General features: G+C 43.0%; 2 protein-coding genes across 12 annotated transcripts in view; one reads left to right on the forward strand and one right to left on the reverse strand.

Moving 5' to 3' along the window:
* Nucleotides 1–9247, reverse strand: part of phf10 (PHD finger protein 10) — a 95955-nt gene extending 86708 nt beyond the window's left edge. For all 4 annotated transcript variants that reach the window (XR_011355548.1, XR_011355549.1, XM_069930803.1 and 1 more), the window contains exon 1: nucleotides 8959–9247. Coding sequence is in view for 2 of the 4 variants with exons in the window: in XM_069930803.1 (XP_069786904.1) it covers nucleotides 8959–9132 (174 nt within the window). In the remaining 2 variants the exon portion in view is untranslated. The remainder of the gene's footprint in view (nucleotides 1–8958) is intronic.
* Nucleotides 1–21561, forward strand: part of LOC138760342 (endoplasmic reticulum membrane-associated RNA degradation protein-like) — a 157987-nt gene that overhangs the window by 81765 nt on the left and 54661 nt on the right. For 2 of the 8 annotated variants that reach the window (XM_069930796.1, XM_069930795.1), the window contains 3 exons: nucleotides 18879–18950; nucleotides 19064–19264; nucleotides 19354–19496. In XM_069930796.1, coding sequence (XP_069786897.1) covers nucleotides 19096–19264; nucleotides 19354–19496 — 312 coding nt within the window. In that variant the 5' untranslated portion in view covers nucleotides 18879–18950; nucleotides 19064–19095. Of the gene's footprint in view, nucleotides 1–8908; nucleotides 9247–9317; nucleotides 9568–13136; nucleotides 18951–19063; nucleotides 19265–19353; nucleotides 19497–21561 lie in introns of those variants that run through there. The other 6 variants (XM_069930800.1, XM_069930799.1, XM_069930794.1 and 3 more) reach the window with 6 other exon arrangements.

Here is a 21561-nt window from a genome sequence, read left to right on the forward strand (position 1 = left end):
GTTTTGTCTAGAAATGCCCGTTAAAATTCTTTAAAAGTTTAGATAACTTCAGTGCTGTTAATTTAACTTATGATGGTACAATTGGTGGAAAAGAGCAAAAACAAACGACAACAGATTATCAAAAAACTACATTTTCCAACCAAAAGTTCAAGTTTTGGAGCCTACCTACAGGAAAGACATCGAGACTCAGCCTGAAATGGATCCCAGGAGAAAGGTACAGCTTTCGGATGTAGAGTTCAATATTACATCGGTAGAGCCCTCTAAAGAGGGCGCCAAACAGCCTTTAGAACAAAGAGTTACTCAGGTTCGCACATGTGCAGTAGCATCTGATGGCAATGTTATGAATGAACCACTTGTAGTAACATCAGTTGAAGTACCGGCTGGGGAAAGGCATTTGTCAACTGTAGCGGTGGCACTGCAAACTGCACCTTTTGAGATAAAAGAACCTATACAACTTGATGTACTGGGAGAAATTAACACATTATGGACTGGGGAAAATCCCGGCCAGCGTCCTCCAGTCATTGCTGGAGAGGCTGTGGCTGGGGTTTCCACACGCAGCTGTACTACAAGGAAGGCAACCAGAATGAAGGAAACAACAGAAGACCCTTTGATTATGCAGAAGAAGCAGGAATCTGTTGAGCCAGAATCTCTTCCAATTGAAAAGATTGTTGTGAATCTTGAATCTAAATTATCTTATACAATGCAGGGATTATCTAAGATTATGACTGAACTTGGTACTAGGTTCAATACTCTGATAGAAATAAATTCTCAACAGATGGCTGAGTTTGGAGCTTTTAAGCTTGAAGTGAGAGATAAATTTAATTCGTGTGAAGAAGATATAGACGAAATACGAGATCAAGTTTCAGATGTGACCAAAATGGTCGAAGACTTACAAACTCAAAATAAAAATTTGGTGAAAAAGATTGATTATTTGGAAAACCAATCCAGACGGAACAATATAAAGATTATTGGTTTGCCGGAAGGAATGGAGGGACCAGACCCAAGAAAATTTTTTACTGAATGGATTCCGCAGGTGCTGGGTCAAGAACATTTCCCGGAAGGTATAATACTGGAACGTGCTCACAGAGCCTTGCGTAGAAGACCTATTTCAGGTCAAAGTCCAAGACCTGTTTTGGTTCATTGCTTGAATTATTACGACAGAGAAATAATTTTACGAGTGGCTATTAGAAATGCACAAAAGAGAAAATCACCCTTGATGATTCAAAATAATCGAGTTTTCTTCTATGCGGATTTGAGTCAAGAAGTTATGTTCCATCGACGGGAATTCAACTCTGCTAAAGAGTTGTTGTGGAAGAAAGGTTATAAGGCAACCTTTAGATATCCAGCTGTTCTGAAGGTTTTTCAAGATGGTTGCCAACCAAAGTTCTTTGATTCTCCAAAGGAAGCTATAGCATTTGCTCAAGAGCTGCCAATTACTCAATTTCAACAGAGACGTAGTCCGCCGCGATCTCTAAGGAGACAAGAGATGGAAGAAAAGAGCCGTGCTTCAAGAAGGAAGGTTGTAATGGTGACTCGGCAGTTGGAGCTGATTAAAAGAAGAGTTGTCCTTTTTTTTTCTAATGTTTTTTTTAAAAAAAGGAATATTAATTAATGATGATGTTAGTTTAAGATGAAGTGAGAGTTGGGGGAGAGAACTGGATGGGCACTATTTCCTGAAAGTCATCTGCTACCTGTGAGTTATCTCACACCCATTTTTTTTTGGGAGTTACCGCATTGTGCGGTTTAGACAGGAGGGGGTATTTTTAACCTCCTACCCCTTTTTTTTTTCTCCTTTTTTTGTATTATTAGATTAAAGAGTGAAGGGTTTTTTTGTGTTTATAAAAAAAAGCATAAGAAAGTATTTGATTGTTTAAAAAACTAAAAATTGATGTGGTTTTTTTTGTAAAGTTTATTCAGTAGATAAGGAATATTTGAAATTTAAATGTGAATGGGATGGATAAGTTTTTTTTATATTTTTTCTTTAACTTTAAGGTGAAAGGAGTGGTAATTCTGGTGTATATTATTTTGCTATTTTAGTTATAGAACGAAGGGAATAATGGTGAAAGTTATAAATTGAATTGTACAATTCTTAATGAGGCTTGAATTTTGTTTGTGGTTTATGCTCCATTTGTTGAAGATATAGATTTCGTTGTAGATGTGTTTTTATTATTTGGATATCTGAATTTTAATGTAATGATTGGGGATATTTAAATGTGGTATTGGAGCTTTTATTGGATAATTATTCAAGAGTAAAAGGGAAAAATGGTGGAAGAGTACTAAAATTGAATTGTACAATGTTTAATGAGGTTTGAATTTTGTTTTAAGATGGTGGTTTATGTGACTAATATGATGATAGATGTGAAGTTAGTTGATATTTGGTGAAGGTTTATCTCTATAGAAAAAGTTTTTTTTAATCTTTTTTTTCTCATGCTACAATTTTTTAAAAATAATTGACTATTGTTTAAGAATTTTTGATAGACAATGTTACTAACTTTACTAATTTTTTATATTAAGTTTGAGTTAAATATATGTTTCATCTTAACTCTGTTTGTTAAATATATGCATTTAAGTTTGATTTAAATATGTTTTTTAAGTCTGATATCTTAGTATTAACTACTTTTCTTTTTGTTAGTATTTTAATTGGTTATGTTTTTGTTTTTTTTGTAAGTGGTTTTTTTTCTCACATATATTATTAACTTTATTAATGCTTCACTCTTTATTTTGGGGGGGAAGGGGGGTTGGACTAATTTGAGTTGGGTTATTAATGTGTAATAATTATTGGGGAGGGTATAGTTTATTTAGATTACTGATACTGTATTGTAATTTTATTATTTTGTTCTTAATTTTTTTAATGTAATTCTATATGTTATTCATGTTATAAAATCTTAAATAAAGTTTAAAAAAAAACACTGCTGGATGCCATTACACAAAGTCGTAACTTTTTTTTTTCCATAGTACAGATTTTGTTAAACTCCTTAAACTTATTTAAAAGTTCGAAGCTTATATCAGGGTAAAAAAAATATTTTTTTCCATTATACTCCAATAGTTCCTTGTTTTCTTTCACTATTTTAATAGCCAGTTCCAATATTTTCTCTCTTGTATATCATAGTAGTTTTATTAGCATCGAACGCGGTTTCTGCTGTGGTTGCGGCTTTGGCTCCAATGTTCTGTGGGCTCTTTCAATTTCTATTTCTTCTTGGAGTTCTTCTACTCCCAAGATCTGTGGGATCCATCTTTTTATAAATCCTTTTATATCTGCCCCTTCTTCATCTTCTTTCAGGCCCACTATTTTTATATTTTTACATCTACTAAAATTCTCTAAAATGTCAATTTTTTGGGCCATTAAGTCATGTATCTTCTTAATTTCCTTATCTCTATCTTCCAATTTTTCTCTTAATTCCTTCACCTCCATTTCCATACTATCACTCTGTCTTCCACTTCATCACTTTGCTTTCTCATTTCTGCCACAGCATTCTCCGTTCTTTGAATTTTTCATCTGTTTCTTGCATATTTTTTAATGGTTCTGAACGCAGCCATTATTGTTTCCATTAAAATCCTTATTTGACTGTCAAAATATTCCTTATCAACCATCGGTGTTTGTTTTTTTTTAACCTTGTATTTTTTCTTGTATGTCTTTATCTTCTTCTTGATCTTCTTTCTCTTGCTTCATTTCTTGGCTCCATGTTGATCTTGCTTCTATCGTTGCTTTCTCCCTGGCTTCTCCTATTATAGTATCAGCGTCTTGCTGTTGGTGTCCATTCCCTTCGATGTCTTCTTTAGTATGTATAACACACATATGGATTTCTTTTTCTGGCTCCACAAGCCAGCATTCTAGACGGCCCCATGGGACGTCGCCCTTGACCTGCCTGCTTACCGGCTTTGCAGCTCTGGCCATCCTCTTAGGGAGAGCTCCCTGGTCACGGACTCCCGTAAAGCCTTCCAGTTTTTTTTTCTGGTGATTTCTTCACCTCTTCCTTACTTATCGTTTTAGTCTTTTCTTTCTTTGGAGCCATCTTCAGGTTCTTATACTATTTATCTTGCAACTTTTTTATGTTTTACTTCTCAGCTTTGGTTTTCTTCCTTTTTTTTCAACTTTCTCTGGAGGGTTGGTTTTCCCTAACCAGTTACTACTCCATCATGTGTCCACCATCCTGATTAGAGTTTTGAACTACCAGGGTAGAGAGAGGCTTATTAGTTTGGTGATGAGGAGAGCTAAAGAATATGGACCTTTGAACTATGAAGTCGATAAGATCTTTTTCTTATCCAGATTTGAATTTAATCCAGTTAAGAAAGTTTTATATGACATTTGGACATTTTTGTTGCGTTATCCTGCCACTTTGAAAATATTTGTACCAGGTCAACAGAATATGTTTTTTACAAATTATGTTCAAGCTGAAGAATATGCTCAGTTTGTCTAAAATTCAAGTAACAGAAGGTACTGATTTGTTGCAATTAATTTAATAATATACCGGGGGGGGGGGGGGAGAGTTTACCCCCCTTTTTTCTCCTGATGGATGAAAAAAATCTTATATTATATGGAATTGTTGATAAAATCAAGTTCCCCCCACCCACCCCCCGTGGGGGTTGGGGGATGTGTTAAATTGATTTCTGGTGTCTAAATGTATTTTTGTGGCTTGGCCAAGACCCATAAAATGGAGGGATGTAGTGCTGGTCTTTCCAGCACTTGTTGGGGAGAAATGTTTATTTTGTTTTGTTTTCTTTCTTTTACTTTAGTAATTAAGTACATTGTATTCCATTTGAATAATTTTAATGTATTGGGATTGCAGATGATGACTCTCAGGATCAAATTATTTTGTGGGAATTCTTCCTGGGAAAAAGTGATAAAAAGGGATTTTATAAATGAGGAAAATTAAGACTGTGAGTCAGAATATTGATGGCATTAACTAAACAATAAAAAGAAAGAAAATTCCATCTTATGTTAAGAAATTGGGAGTAGATATTGCTTTTATACATGAGACTCATTTAACTGAAAAAGAACACCTAAAATCGAAAAGATATTGGGTAGATAAAGTAGCTTTTCCTTCATTTAATTCTAAAGCTAGAGGATTGGTAGATATATAATGGTAAATAGTCAAATATTTTCAGAGGAATACACTAAATATTGATGATGAAAATTTTTTTACAAGATTTGTTTTGAATCTGGCGGACATTTATGTAAGGTGATTTCAACTTTTGTTTGGATGCTTTATTAGACAGATCATCAAGAACAATAGTTATATCTAAGGAAGTGACGCATGTTATACTTAATGAAGGGAACATCCTAGACACCTTATTCTAACAGATTGGATTCATACTCTAGAATTGATTTTTTTTCTTTACTTTTGGCTCAAAATCAATCAAGAGTTTTGAACATTGATGATAAAGCAAGAATAATATCTGATCATTCTCCATTGTTGATGGAATTTGAATTTACTGAAAAACAGCAGTCAGGTGGAGATTAAATTCTTTGTTATGAGAAAGGGCTTTTAGAAGACAACATATTGAATTATTTAGTGATACAGATAAGTTTATTATTTGGGATGCTTTAAAAGCTTATTTATAAGAACTATATGAAAGATATAGATACATTAGAAAAAGAAATAACAGATTTGGAAGAAGATGTTCAAAAATCACCATCAGAGGGATAAACATGGATGCTTAATTAATAAAAAGTTACAATATAATACAATGTCGATGTAAAGAACAGAGAAAATGATATTAAGATCCAAAAAGAAATATTATAAATTAGGAGAAAGATCACGTAAAGTTTTAGCGTGGCAATTAAAAGCAGAACAGACTTTGTGAATGATTAATGCGATACAACAAGATAATAATAAAGAAACCACAAGAAATAAATGAAACTTTTAGGGAATTTTATGAAAAATTGTATACATCAGAATTATTATAGGATGAGACTATTATAGATAATTATTTGTCACAAATACCTAGATTAACTGAGATAGATAAAGATGATATGGATAGACCTTTTACTGAGCAAGAAGTTTATGAAGCATTAAATTATTTACAAAATAATGTCTCCAAATGATCTTTATCAGATTTTAAATTGAAATTTGTTAAACAAGCTTTGGTGATAGCAAGGAAATGTATTGCTGTTACTTGGAAATCATAGATGTTTCATTGACATTAGGAAGATGGCATAGAGGTTCAAGGTTGTATTCCATTTTTTTAAAATCATATATAATTTGAGGGGTAAATAGTCTATATTTTTACAGATTTGGAGCCCATATGCTTGAACATTGGGTTTGAAATTATAAATAACTCTTTTGAATCCTCCATACAGGAGAAGTCTTCCCTTAAAAATAATTTTTTTTTTAAGGGAAATTTTTTTTTGTTCTTTGAATGTCTTCTGAAGCAACCCAATTCAATATATAATTATGTTTATTATATATTTTAGAAATTTAGATTTTTTTTAGTAGGGGTAGTAGGGGTTGGGAGGGAGGGATAAGTTGGGGTTGAGATGGTGTTGCTTCTTTGTTGATTTTGTTCCTTTGATATAAATCAACATATATTAATTAAGTTTTAAATAATGTGATTATATGATTTTTATTAATTGTTATCAAAATAGGACAAGGGCATGCCTCTCTGCCATATAATTCTAGTATTGATGGGCCATGGTGGCCCAAATAAGGATGCAGAGTTGAAGGGGAGGGGGGTGATGAATTAACATGGATAGAGGATTGGTTAACCAATAGAAAGCAGAGTTTGGATACAGGGGTTCTGGTTGGCAATCAGTGGGGAGTGGTGTGCTGCAGGGGTCAGCAGCATCCGTCAACTATTAATGATATACAATAATCTGGAAGAGCGTACAGACCATAGCGCATCCAAGTTTGCTGATGACACTAAATTGATGGAGTTGGGAGGCATTGAAACATGGAAAAGCAAATTGTGCAAAGGATATAGAGAGTCTCTGCAGAGATATAGATAGGTTAAGTGAGTGGGCAAGGATCTGATAGATGGAGTACAATGTTAGTAACTGTGAAGTTACCCATTATGGAAGGAAAATTGGAAGGTCCGAATATTATTTAAATAGCAAGCAATTGCAGCATGCTGCCGTGAAGAAAGACTTGAGAGTTCTTGTGCATTAATCGCAAAAGGTTGGCTTGCAGGTGTAGCAGGCTATCAAGAAGGCAAATGGAATGTTGGCTTTCTTTACAAGAGGAAATTAGGAGCAGGGAGGTTATGTTGCAACTACACGAAGTACAGGTGAAGCCACTTATGGAGTACTGCATGCAGTTCTGGTCTCCTTACTTGAGGATGTATTGGCTTTGGAGATGGTGCATAGGAGGCTCACCAGCTTGATTCCAGAGACAAGGGAGTAGAGCCCATGAGGAGAGATTGAGTCATCTGGGGCTGTAATTGCAGGAATTTAAAAGAATGAAAGGGAATCATATATAAACATATAAAATTATGAAAGGCATAGTTAAGATAGATAGGCAAGTTGTTCCAATTGGTAGGAGAAACTAGAAGTGGGGGACATAGCCTCAAAATCCAGGGTAGTAGATTTAGGAAGGATATGAGCAGGAACTACTTTGCCCCAGAGGTTGGTAAATCAAAGGAATTTGCAGACCATTGAAGCAGTGGAGGCATCCTCAGTAAGTATATTTAAGACAAGGTTGGTTATATTTTTACAAAGTAGGGGAATTAAAGGATATGGGGAAAAGGTAGGTGGGTGGAGATGAGCCTATCATGAGATCAGCCATGATCTAATTGATTGGGGAGCAGGCTCAATGGGGCATATGGCCTACTGCTCCTATTTCTAATGTTTAAAGGGACTGCTTCTGTGCTGGGCAACTGATTTCCTGCAAGTGCCATCACACCCAGGTGTAGGTGTGTGTGGGGGGGTGGAATCCGGAAACCACAAGATTACACCTAGGCTTACCAACTTGTCACCCAATCCAGTTATGGGGCAGTGTGCCTGGAGACCACATGGCCACTTTGCCACACCAACCCAATCGTCATTGGACCACATGATCACACCTTGGCACACCAACTTGCTGCCCAATCCAGTTATTGGGGTGTGTGCCTGGAGACTTGATCACACCTTGGCACACCAACTTGCTGCCCAATCCAGTCATGGGGGTGTGTGCCTGGAGACGTGATCACACCTTGTCATGCCAACCTGATGCCCAATCCAGTCATGGGGGTGTGTGCCTGAAGACCACATGATCACACCTTGGCACACCAACCTCCTGCCCAATCCAGTCATTGGGGTGTGTGCCTGGAGACTTGATCACACTTTGTCATGCCAACCTGCTGCCCAATCCAGTCATTGGGGTGTGTGCCTGAAGACTTGATCACACCTTCTCATGCCAACCTGATGCCCAATCCAGTCATTGGGGTGTGTGCCTGGAGACTTGATCACACCTTCTCATGCCAACCTGCTGCCCAATCCAGTCATTGGGGTGTGTGCCTGAAGACTTGATCACACCTTCTCATGCCAACCTGATGCCCAATCCAGTCATTGGGGTGTGTGCCTGGAGACTTGATCACACCTTCTCATGCCAACCTGCTGCCCAATCCAGTCATTGGGGTGTGTTCCTGGAGACTTGATCACACCGTGTCATGCCAACCTGATGCCCAATCCAGTCATTGGGGTGTGTGCCTGGAGACTTGATCACACCTTCTCATGCCAACCTGATGCCCAATCCAGTCATTGGGGTGTGTGCCTGGCGACCACGTGGTCACACCTTGTCATGCTGGTGATGATATGTAATGACACCACTAGGTCACCAGGGGTCATCCCAGTGGTGTCATTACATATCACCACAATGCCACCCAATCCAGGCATGCCAAGTTGTGATCACGTGGTCTCCGAGCACAGTGACAGGTGTAGGGCGCGCCAACCCACTCCAGCCACGTGACTCACGGGGGGCAGCGTTTCCTGACGTTGACAGGGATCGGTCACCGGCACGCAGTGGGCAGCGAACAGCGACATACCGCGTTTTCCTCGAACACGCTGGCCCTGCGGGCCCGGGCGGACTGCTTCCGACTCTCGGGCGGCTTCGAGAGCTTGGAGTGGATCGGCAGCCTCATCCGGCTCCGAAGGACGTTGGCTTTAAACTCATCCAGTTCAACAGACCCTTCGGCCTGCTGCTGCTCTTCCTCCTCCATTCTCCCTTCCACAGGGGTGACCGTTTACCGGTTCATCTTGTTTGAAAAAAATCGCAACCGCGCACGACGTCACCCGCCTTTGGGCCAATGGCGCATCGGATCGTCTGCCGGGAGGTGGGGGGGTGGGGGGGGCACGTGATTTATGACGACCGGCCTCGTGCGAACGTCAATCAAAGGAGACGTCCTTGCAGGAGAGCTTCGATTGGCCCGTGCGGGAGAGCGGCTGGCCAATGGGAGGGCAACGTCCGTGGCGCGGTGATGGCTCCTGTCAGCGGCGAGCACTCGGTCCTTCGAGGCGGAAAGTGACGGCGATGTTTCCGGGCCACGATCCCCGGTTCTCGGGACTGGAGACACTGGAGCGCAGCCATTTATCACCGCAACTCACTTCGCTGCTGCTGGGAGAACGGGACAGTTGTTTGTGCGTCTGACTGATTGGTTGGAGGCCCTTCATTCGCTGCCCTGTGTAAATCATCTGTGGCCTGCCCTGTGTACACCATCTGTGGCCTGGCCTGTGTACACCATCTGTGGCCTGGCCTGTGTACACCATCTGTGGCCTGGCCTGTGTACACCATCTGTGGCCTGGCCTGTGTACGTCATCTGTGGCCTGGCCTGTGTACATCATCTGTGGCCTGGCCTGTGTACATCATCTGTGGCCTGGCCTGTGTACACCATCTGTGGCCTGGCCTGTGTACATCACCTGTGGCCTGGCCTGTGTACACCATCTGTGGCCTGGTCTGTGTACACCATCTGTGGCCTGGCCTGTGTACATCATCTGTGGCCTGGCCTGTGTACACCATCTGTGGCCTGGCCTGTGTACACCATCTGTGGCCTGGCCTGTGTACATCATCTGTGGCCTGGCCTGTGTACACCATCTGTGGCCTGGCCTGTGTACACCATCTGTGGCCTGGCCTGTGTACGTCATCTGTGGCCTGGCCTGTGTACATCATCTGTGGCCTGGCCTGTGTACATCATCTGTGGCCTGGCCTGTGTACACCATCTGTGGCCTGGCCTGTGTACATCACCTGTGGCCTGGCCTGTGTACACCATCTGTGGCCTGGTCTGTGTACACCATCTGTGGCCTGGCCTGTGTACATCATCTGTGGCCTGGCCTGTGTACACCATCTGTGGCCTGGCCTGTGTACATCATCTGTGGCCTGGCCTGTGTACATCATCTGTGGCCTGACCTGTGTACATCACCTGTGGCCTGGCCTGTGTACATCAACCTGTGGCCTGGCCTGTGTACATCACCTGTGGCCTGGCCTGTGTACATCACCTGTGGCCTGGCCTGTGTACATCATCTGTGGCCTGGCCTGTGTACATCATCTGTGGCCTGGCCTGTGTACATCATCTGTGGCCTGGCCTGTGTACATCATCTGTGGCCTGGCCTGTGTACACCATCTGTGGCCTGGCCTGTGTACACCATCTGTGGCCTGGCCTGTGTACACCATCTGTGGCCTGGCCTGTGTACACCATCTGTGGCCTGGCCTGTGTACACCATCTGTGGCCTGGCCTGTGTACACCATCTGTGGCCTGGCCTGTGTACACCATCTGTGGCCTGGCCTGTGTACACCATCTGTGGCCTGGCCTGTGTACACCATCTGTGGCCTGGCCTGTGTACACCATCTGTGGCCTGGCCTGTGTACACCATCTGTGGCCTGGCCTGTGTACATCATCTGTGGCCTGGCCTGTGTACATCATCTGTGGCCTGGCCTGTGTACATCATCTGTGGCCTGGCCTGTGTACATCATCTGTGGCCTGGCCTGTGTACATCATCTGTGGCCTGGCCTGTGTACATCATCTGTGGCCTGGCCTGTGTACATCATCTGTGGCCTGGCCTGTGTACACTATCTGTGGCCTGGTCTCTGTACATCATCTGTGGACTGGCCTCTGTACATCATCTGTGGCCTGGCCTGTGTACACCATCTGTGGCCTGGCCTGTGTACACCATCTGTGGCCTGGCCTGTGTACACCATCTGTGGCCTGGCCTGTGTACACCATCTGTGGCCTGGCCTGTGTACACCATCTGTGGCCTGGCCTGTGTACACCATCTGTGGCCTGGCCTGTGTACACCATCTGTGGCCTGGCCTGTGTACACCATCTGTGGCCTGGCCTGTGTACACCATCTGTGGCCTGGCCTGTGTACATCATCTGTGGCCTGGCCTGTGTACATCATCTGTGGCCTGGCCTGTGTACATCATCTGTGGCCTGGCCTGTGTACATCATCTGTGGCCTGGCCTGTGTACATCATCTGTGGCCTGGCCTGTGTACATCATCTGTGGCCTGGCCTGTGTACATCATCTGTGGCCTGGCCTGTGTACATCATCTGTGGCCTGGCCTGTGTACACTATCTGTGGCCTGGTCTCTGTACATCATCTGTGGACTGGCCTGTGTACATCATCTGTGGCCTGGCCTGTGTACATCATCTGTGGCCTGCCCTGTGTACATCATCTGTGGCCTGCCCTGTGTACATCATCTGTGGCCTGCCCTGTGTACATCATCTGTGGCCTGCCCTGTGTACATCATCTGTGGCCTGCCCTGTGTACATCATCTGTGGCCTGCCCTGTGTACATCATCTGTGGCCTGCCCTGTGTACACCATCTGTGGCCTGGCCTGTGTACACCATCTGTGGCCTGGCCTGTGTACACCATCTGTGGCCTGGCCTGTGTACACCATCTGTGGCCTGGCCTGTGTACACCATCTGTGGCCTGGCCTGTGTACACCATCTGTGGCCTGGCCTGTGTACACCATCTGTGGCCTGGCCTGTGTACACCATCTGTGGCCTGGCCTGTGTACATCATCTGTGGCCTGGCCTGTGTACACCATCTGTGGCCTGGCCTGTGTACACCATCTGTGGCCTGGCCTGTGTACGTCATCTGTGGCCTGGCCTGTGTACGTCATCTGTGGCCTGGCCTGTGTACATCATCTGTGGCCTGGCCTGTGTACACCACCTGTGGCCTGGCCTGTGTACACCATCTGTGGCCTGGTCTGTGTACACCATCTGTGGCCTGGCCTGTGTACATCATCTGTGGCCTGGCCTGTGTACACCATCTGTGGCCTGGCCTGTGTACATCATCTGTGGCCTGGCCTGTGTACATCATCTGTGGCCTGGCCTGTGTACATCATCTGTGGCCTGACCTGTGTACATCACCTGTGGCCTGGCCTGTGTACATCACCTGTGGCCTGGCCTGTGTACATCACCTGTGGCCTGGCCTGTGTACATCACCTGTGGCCTGGCCTGTGTACATCACCTGTGGCCTGGCCTGTGTACATCACCTGTGGCCTGGCCTGTGTACATCATCTGTGGCCTGGCCTGTGTACATCATCTGTGGCCTGGCCTGTGTACATCATCTGTGGCCTGGCCTGTGTACATCATCTGTGGCCTGGCCTGTGTACATCATCTGTGGCCTGGCCTGTGTACACCATCTGTGGCCTGGCCTGTGTACACCATCTGTGGCCTGGCCTGTGTACACCATCTGTGGCCTGGCCTGTGTACACCATCTGTGGCCTGGCCTGTGTACACCATCTGTGGCCTGGCCTGTGTACACCATCTGTGGCCTGGCCTGTGTACACCATCTGTGGCCTGGCCTGTGTACACCATCTGTGGCCTGGCCTGTGTACACCATCTGTGGCCTGGCCTGTGTACACCATCTGTGGCCTGGCCTGTGTACACCATCTGTGGCCTGGCCTGTGTACACCATCTGTGGCCTGGCCTGTGTACACCATCTGTGGCCTGGCCTGTGTACATCATCTGTGGCCTGGCCTGTGTACATCATCTGTGGCCTGGCCTGTGTACATCATCTGTGGCCTGGCCTGTGTACATCATCTGTGGCCTGGCCTGTGTACATCATCTGTGGCCTGGCCTGTGTACATCATCTGTGGCCTGGCCTGTGTACATCATCTGTGGCCTGGCCTGTGTACATCATCTGTGGCCTGGCCTGTGTACATCATCTGTGGCCTGGCCTGTGTACATCATCTGTGGCCTGGCCTGTGTACACTATCTGTGGCCTGGTCTCTGTACATCATCTGTGGACTGGCCTGTGTACATCATCTGTGGCCTGGCCTGTGTACATCATCTGTGGCCTGCCCTGTGTACATCATCTGTGGCCTGCCCTGTGTACATCATCTGTGGCCTGCCCTGTGTACATCATCTGTGGCCTGCCCTGTGTACATCATCTGTGGCCTGCCCTGTGTACATCATCTGTGGCCTGCCCTGTGTACATCATCTGTGGCCTGCCCTGTGTACATCATCTGTGGCCTGCCCTGTGTACATCATCTGTGGCCTGCCCTGTGTACATCATCTGTGGCCTGCCCTGTGTACATCATCTGTGGCCTGCCCTGTGTACATCATCTGTGGCCTGCCCTGTGTACATCATCTGTGGCCTGGTCTGTGTACACTATCTGTGGCCTGGTCTCATTATCTGTGGTCTGCCCTGTGTGCATTATCTGTGGCCTGGCCTGTGTACATCATCTGTGGCCTGGTCTCATTATCTGGCCTGCCCTGTGTGCATTATCTGTGGCCTGCTCTCTGAACCACAATGTGCACAGCAGGCTGCAGAGGGAAAACGTTCAGTGGGCCCAGTAGGTGGTGGGGAAGGGACTGTTGACATTTGGGCTTCAACTCTCCATTTTCAAGTGTTTATTTATCATTTGCATCTGTAAAATTTCTTTCTTTCTGAGTTGTAATTAATCTTTTATCAATAATGTTAACTTTCCTTCTCTCTATCCGTACGCTTGCAGAATACTTCCAGTGTTCACTTTTAAAATTTTCAATAATTAGTTTTTATTTGCTTGAATTGGAGATTCTCGCACCACTGAAGTCACCCATGGAGTCTATGGCAATGAAATTGTGACTCAATCTCTGGAGTGATCGAGAGCTCAGGGAAAGTGCATGCGTAATGCATTGCCTCTCCTTTCTTGGTGTGGAGATTGCCATGTGGTGACTGTATGGTTTGCCAGGCAGGAGGTCATTGCAAATGGTCTCTCCTACATTAGTGTGTCTGTAGCAACACCACCTTGTTGGTGTCCCCCATTTTTCACCGAGTTTGCTACCTCTTGGTGTGACTGAGTGTCCGGTGGTATAACTGGATGGGTCGGCTGGGCTTGTTAGCCTTGGTTGGTAGCCAGCCTAAGAGAAGAAAAACTGATTTCAAATCTGGGCAGAAGGAGTTTGTTAGCTTTGTCAGACCATCCATCTAGGAAAAGGACACTCTCATCACAGGTACGATTGGAGGGCTGGGCTGCCACTGTCTCAGCTTGCTAGGCCATGGCAGATAAACCCTGGCTGTAAAGGGTGGGGCCGCTACTGCGCACCAACTAAAAAATCCATTGTGCAGGCTTCAAGAACATGCTTGTGTCTACAGTCCTTCCTAAATCTTCATTTAAAAAGCCAAGCCAAGAATGTTAACTTCCCTTTCTCTGGATGTAGACTTGCAGAATATTTCCTGTACTCTCTTTTAAGATTTTCAATATTAGATTTTTATTTGCTTGAATTGAAGATTCTCAAGGCACAGAAGTCATCCATGGAGTCTATTGCCAATTATCGGTCATAATTCTAGATGTTTCCTAAAATTCAACAAATAATCTCTAATTTCCCTATCCAATTTCAGTTTTAGTTCAATTTCTGTTCAAGCCCTGTTTCAGTTAGGCCTTTTGATCCTAAGTAAAACCAAAATCTTGCACTTTTTTTTGAATGTTTTATTTAGGATTTTCAAAGACTCATGTAAATTCAACAAACAATGCATTATGTTCTTTTCACACAATATAACTTAAAGTCTATTCTCTCCCTTGCTCCCTCCCCATCCCTTAAATTATACAAATGCAAAAATAAAAGAATACAGAAATGTAAAAAATTTAAAAAAACACATAAATACCAGTGAAATCAATGATTCCCCTCTTACCAGAACAGATTGTTTCTTTTATTCATTTATTTATTCAGGGTGGGGGAAGTGTAAATTTATCTGTGCACCTTTGTGCTTCAGATAAGGTTGCCACACTTCAATGAATGTGTCATATCACTTCCTTAGTCTGTAAGTGATTTTCTCCAGTGGAATGCAACACTATTTCCATATTCCATCTTGTGTCATTTAGCTGAGAGTTGGACTTCCACATAACCTCTATGTACTTCCTGGCTACTGACAGGGTGACCTTCACAAATCCACTTTTATAATCTTTTTCAGAATGTCCCCCAGGTCTTCCCAAAAGGATCTCACCCTTGTACACAGCCAGGTGGAGTGGACAAAAGTTCTACCTCAACACCACACCTAAAACACATTTCTGAATTTGCTAGCTTTGACTTATGTAATTTTTGCAGTGTGAGGTACGACTGATGCAAGAAATTATTTTGCACCAGCATGTGTCTGGCATTGACAATTCCCGTCATGCTATTCAGACATAAATCTTCCCACTGTTGTTTATCAATTGTTATGCCCAAGTCTGACTCCCATCTTTTCCTTGACTGATGTAAGCCTGGTTTCTGGCCCTCAGTTTGGAATATGGAATACATTCTAGAGATAAATTTACACACATTCCCCTGTCAAATTAGAATCTCCACGTCACTACAGTCAGGCAAGTCCCAGATTATCCCTTAGAAAAGATCTTAATTGCAGAAAGCAGAAGAATGTTCTATTTGATAACTCATATTTGGTCCTCAACTGCTTGAATGACATGAGCTGCCCTTGACGATAACAATCCTCGATACACCTGATCTCTTTCTGGCACCAGGTGTCCAGGATCTTATTGCCCAAAGTTATAGGTATTAAATTGTTCTGGGCCAAGGGCATTTAGGAGATATCCCCACCTTCAATCCAATACATCTATTTATTCTTTGCCACATCTGGCACATATGTTTTAGTATGGTGTAGCGGCGGCTACTCTGCTAACTGAACGATCACACAACCATACGGGTTGAGTTCAGTGAGCAAAAACTGATTTATTGCAGGCTGCCTGGCTGGTCTTATACTCCCAGCCCGGACCTGGCTGAGAACCGGGCTGGGGGGGCCCCGACATCACCGGGGCGTCACGTGGGTCGCCAAGCGCGGGCTTCTGAGCCCGGTGCCGAGGTCGGGAGGAATCCTCTGATGGCGCCACTTTGGCTGGCTGCCCCGCCGTGTGCGTGACAAGCGGGGCAGGTTTGGTGTACCGCCACAATAGGTTTTTTTTAGATCAATTTGAAGTCTTGCACTTTTTAAAATGAAAGTCTACATAGTTGAAGTAAAAGCACAAATGCTGGAGAAACTCAGTTAACGGTGACCTACTGGGATTCTCCAGCATGGTGTTTTTTTCTGGCACTTCTTTTTGGCAGAGCACTTTCAAAATCTCTGCTCACCTGTCCTTGAAGTGTCCACTGATGGAGCTGGCTTTTCTTTTTTTTTTAACTTGACTTACATCAGCTGAAATATTGTGCACAAAATAAAACTAAATTAAACTGCAGAAGATGGAAATCTAATTAAAAAAAAAAGGCAATAATGCAAGTGCTCCCTGAATTAAGCAGAGAATCTGTTCTGTTGCAGATCTTTCATCAGCTCTAGAAGAGGGAGTTGCAGACAGTGTGAAGAAGAGATGAATTAGTGGCATTGAGGAGGAAGTTTCTCAATGTGAAAGCCAGAATGGAGCTGGGATATCCATCCCTGGTCATCACTTGGAGTTGTCTTATTGGATCATTGGTAGCTTGGCTGCTGGGACAGGCTTGGGGGTTAAGGATGGTTTAACTTGCAAGGAGGGGTAGCTTTTGCATTGATTTCTGTAATCTTGATCTCAAAGGCATTTATCACAGAATGGAAACTCTGGCTTGTCATTTAAAAATAAATCCCTGCTCAGGAATTCTGCATAGTTGGAGCCAATTTTACCAGCCTGTTATAATTGTACAGGATAGGGGGAGACTCGAGATGTGCACCTTGCTATTTGGAATGTTTTTTTTTAAATTGATGACTAATACTGTGGGATATTGTTCTGTATTTATGAATGAGCTAGAGTTTAAATGAAAGTACAGCCTACATCAAGCAGGCTATTGCACAATAAACAAACTAGAGCAGAAAATTAGAATTTCCTTCAATAAATGGAGAATAATTATGGCAGAAAGATGCAGTGAATGGAGATCTTCTCCTTCTTTGGCTTGGCTTCGCAGACGAAGATTTATGGAGGGGGTAAAAAGTCCACGGCAGCTGCAGGCTCGTTTGTGGCTGACAAGTCCGATGCGGGACAGGCAGACACGATTGCAGCGGTTGCAGGGGAAAATTGGTTGGTTGGGGTTGGGTGTTGGGTTTTTCCTCCTTTGCCTTTTGTCAATGCTGGAGAAACTCAGCAGGTCAAAGTGAGTATAGTAGTATTTTATGTAGCCAAGTTGAGGATACGTAACCAATGTTTCAGGATTGAGCCTTTCATCAAGGTATGCACAAAATGTGGGCAGGTGCCCGAACAAAATGGTGGTATATCATACAAAATTACGTATATAAAATCACTCTTGAAGCAGTCTGTTTACTTGGGTCTGATTGACTGAGGAATTGTACATTTATTTCCACTTTGCAGAGGAAGTACACATTGGTAAATGTGTGGTCATCCACTTACAGGGAAAAGTAGTAAATGCAACCACATTTTAAATGGTGAAAAAAGTGCAGTTATTGTTATGCAGTGAGACCTGGGAGTGCTTGTACCAGAATTGCAAAAGGTTAGTTTGCAGGTACAGCAGGATGTTGGCATTAATTGCTAGAGGGAATTAACTTATAAGCGGATAATTTCTGCTGTAATTGTGCAGGATACTGGTGAGGCTGCACCTGGAGTGGTGTGTGCACTTCTAGTCTCCTTACTTAAGAAATGGAAGCTGTGCAGGAGATCCACCAGGTTGATTCTGGAAATGAAGCAAATATGTTTATGAAGAGAGATTATGTAGCATGGAACCATATTCATTAGAATTTACAGGGATGAGCAGGGTCTTTTAGACACATGAAATTATGAAAGGAATAAATAATACAGAAACAGGGAGATTGTTTCCACTGGCAGGTGAGATCAGAATTAGAGGACATCGCCTCAAGATTCGGGTGAATAGGTTTTTTCGATCAAAACTCCGATCTCTTTTCCCAGAGAGTGGTGAATCTGTGGAATTCTCTATGTAAGTGGACATGGGTTCAGGTTCATGGTAGGGTGGTCATTCCAAAAGAGGACATGGTCATAGGTTACCATACATTACTATATATATTCGGTATGTTTGTATTTGTTGTTTTTGCAATACTGTTTAAATGCAAACACACTGTGCAGGTTTCTGGTGACCTATGACCATGACCTCCTTTGGAATGGCAATCCTAGTTCACGGTCAGATCAGCTGTGATCTTATTGATGAGTGACCACATTGATGAGGCCTACTCTAGCTCCTAGTGCATTGTTCCCTTTAATTTTGCAGGCCTGAAAATGGCAGGGGGCACGGGGAAGAAAAGGAAATTAGTTCCCTCAGAAACCTATTGAGCCAAGTTAAGCTGGGTCGATGTTTATGGATTCACCCCAGTGAAGGGAATTGAGCATATGCTAATACTTCAGCGTAGTGCTGTGAAAGTGGTGCTTCAAGGGAGAAGCATTAAATTTAGGCTTTGACATCTCTTAATGCTATTGGAGGGTTGTTGTAAAGACAATTATATTATTTCAAAGACCAAGTGTGCTTGTTTATCTCAAAATGATTATGAAAACAAATGAATTTGTTAGTCATTACTGTTTTTTAGGAATTTGCCTTGTGAAAATTTAGCTATTACTTTTTTTTTCAGAACCATCAAGATACAAAGATTGAATCCAGATCTTTTGAGATGAGCCAAGGCTGTGAAGAACAGTAATGAAATGTTAGCTTTTTTCCACCTGATATGGACCATGTTACTAAATCTAAAAGGGGAAGTACAGATTTTTAAACTATTCTCACAAACTAATTCAGTTTATATTAATTGTTCTTTTGAAGGACTTGGGGAAAATAATTACAATCCTCTCGAAATGGCAACAAGTGAACAGATAACCACCTGCCTTTCTGAAACTGTGCATCATTTAGTCTGCCGCCTTGGGCTGGAAAATGTTGATAATGAAGATCTGAGCCATATTGTGACTACATCTGGGCAAGTCTGCTGGGAGACTATTACAATTAATCTATGCACATTGGACATGGGTAGCCATTTGCTTATTTTAGAATTAGTGTGAAATTTTGTAACAACACTGAGGAAAAGTATGATAACTTAATTGTAATTATTGTTCCAGCAGAACATGATCTGAATTATGCAGAAAGTGTGAGGCTTCTGGGACCTGTTTGTAAAACTGTTCATTCATATCTACTGTCTCTCAGCACAAAGCAGTTCAACGACCAATATGGTGTTTGGTTCATATGGACAAACAACCCAGAGGTAAAGTCAACAAATTAACATTAATATTTTCAGTCAAAATGAATGCTTTCTAATATCAGTATTGACCAATGTAGGTTAGCCCTTTGCTTTTCCTGATTCAGTTTCTTGCCATCCTGGGTTCATTAGGTGGTGAAATACTATTAAGACATATGGGGTAAATGGCAGCAGCCTTGTGACTATTGATGAATAGAGAGATCTTGGGATGCAAGGCCACAGCTTTCTGAAAGTGGTGTCACAAGTTGAAAAGGTACTTGCCTTCACAGGAACTGAGTAGAAGAATTGGAATGTCATTTTGCAGTTGATTAGCCCACTCATGGATTATTGTGCACAATTCATGCTCTAGGAAGGATGTGGTATCAACAGAGGGAGTATAGAAGAAATACACAGAGAGCATATAGAACAGAGTATACAACAGAGAAAGTGTGGAAGAAATACACAGAGAGAGTATAGAACAGAGAGAGTATGGAAGAAATACACAGAGAGAGTATAGAACAGAGAGAGTATAGAAGAAATACACAGAGAGAGTATAGAACAGAGAGAGTATGGAAGAAATACACAGAGAGAGTATAGAACAGAGAGTATAGAAGAAATACACAGAGAGCATACAGAACAGAGTGTACAACAGAGAGAGTATAGAAGAAATACACAGAGTATAGAACAGAGTATACAACAGAGAGTATAGAAGAAATACACAGAGAGAGTATAGAACAGAGTGTACAACAGAGAGAGTATAGAACAGAGTGTACAACAGAGAGAGTATAGAACAGAGTGTACAACAGAGAGAGTATAGAACAGAGTGTACAACAGAGAGAGTATAGAAGAAATACACAGAGAGAGTATAGAACAGAGTATACAACAGAGAGAGTATGGAAGAAATACACAGGAAGTTGTCTGGAATGGAGGGCTGTAGTTATTCTGAGAGATTGGATAGGCTGGGCTTGTTCTCACTGGAATGTGTGGTGATCTTACAAAAGTGAGGGGTATACTTGGGGTGGATGATCAGAATCTTTTTTCTATGGCAGGGGAGTCCAGAAATACACAGTGCAGGTTTGAAGTACGAGGGGAAAAATCCGAGGATGTAATCTGAGAAGCAAGTTTTTCCTACCCAGAGTGTGAGTATTTGGAATGAATTGCCAGAAAAGGTAGTGGCAGTGGATGCTATTACATTATTTAAAAATTATTGGATAGGAAGTGATAGTGGTCTGAAGTTGGCAATGCCATCTGTGCAGATTGGCATCATAATTAGCTTGGTTGAGATGGGTTGAAAGGCTCGATTTCTGTGCAGTTCGTTTCTCAGGAGTTTGTGGAGTTTTGGTATGACATTGGAAACCCTGACAAATTTCTTACATATGCTTGGTGGAAAGTGTGGTGACTGGCAGCATGGCGGTCTAGTATGCGGATACCAATACCCCTGAGTGTAAAGCCCTGCAAAAGGTAGTGGACACAGCCCAAGACACCACAGGCAAAACCCTCTCCACCATCTACAGGGAATGCTGTCGTTGGAGAGCAGCAGCAATCATCAAGGATCCACACCACTCAGGACACGCTTTTTTTTTCACTGCTGCCATCAGGAAAGAGGTGTCGGTGCCACAAGGCTTGCACCACCAGGTTCAGGAACAGCTGCTACCCCTCCACCATCATACTCCTCAACAACAAACTCAATCAGGGACTCATTTAAGGACTCTTTTGCATTTTTTTCTCCTTTTGTGCACAGTCAGTTTGTTTGCATGTCTTTACTTGTTTACATTGCCTGTGAGTGGTGAATCTGCCTCGCCTGCAGGAACAAAGAATTTCAGGATTGTATATGATGACATGTATGTATTCTGACAATAAATCTGAAATCTGAATGCTGATTTAATCAGCATGTGGATTGTGAAAGAGTAACCAATTGGATGTAGAAGGATGGGGTTTGTTGGAGTAGGGATTTGGAAACATTTTTCATGCAGCCATTGCAATCTGTAATTCACACTTAAAGGGTAGTGGAAGCATACTCAATTACATTTATCTCGAGATTTGAAGACATACAATGTCTAGAATGGGGGAGAGGTGGAGTGGGATTGAGTAG

The sequence above is a fragment of the Narcine bancroftii genome, chromosome 4 (genome assembly GCF_036971445.1).
Source record: "Narcine bancroftii isolate sNarBan1 chromosome 4, sNarBan1.hap1, whole genome shotgun sequence".
NCBI classification, from domain to species: Eukaryota; Metazoa; Chordata; class Chondrichthyes; order Torpediniformes; family Narcinidae; genus Narcine; species Narcine bancroftii.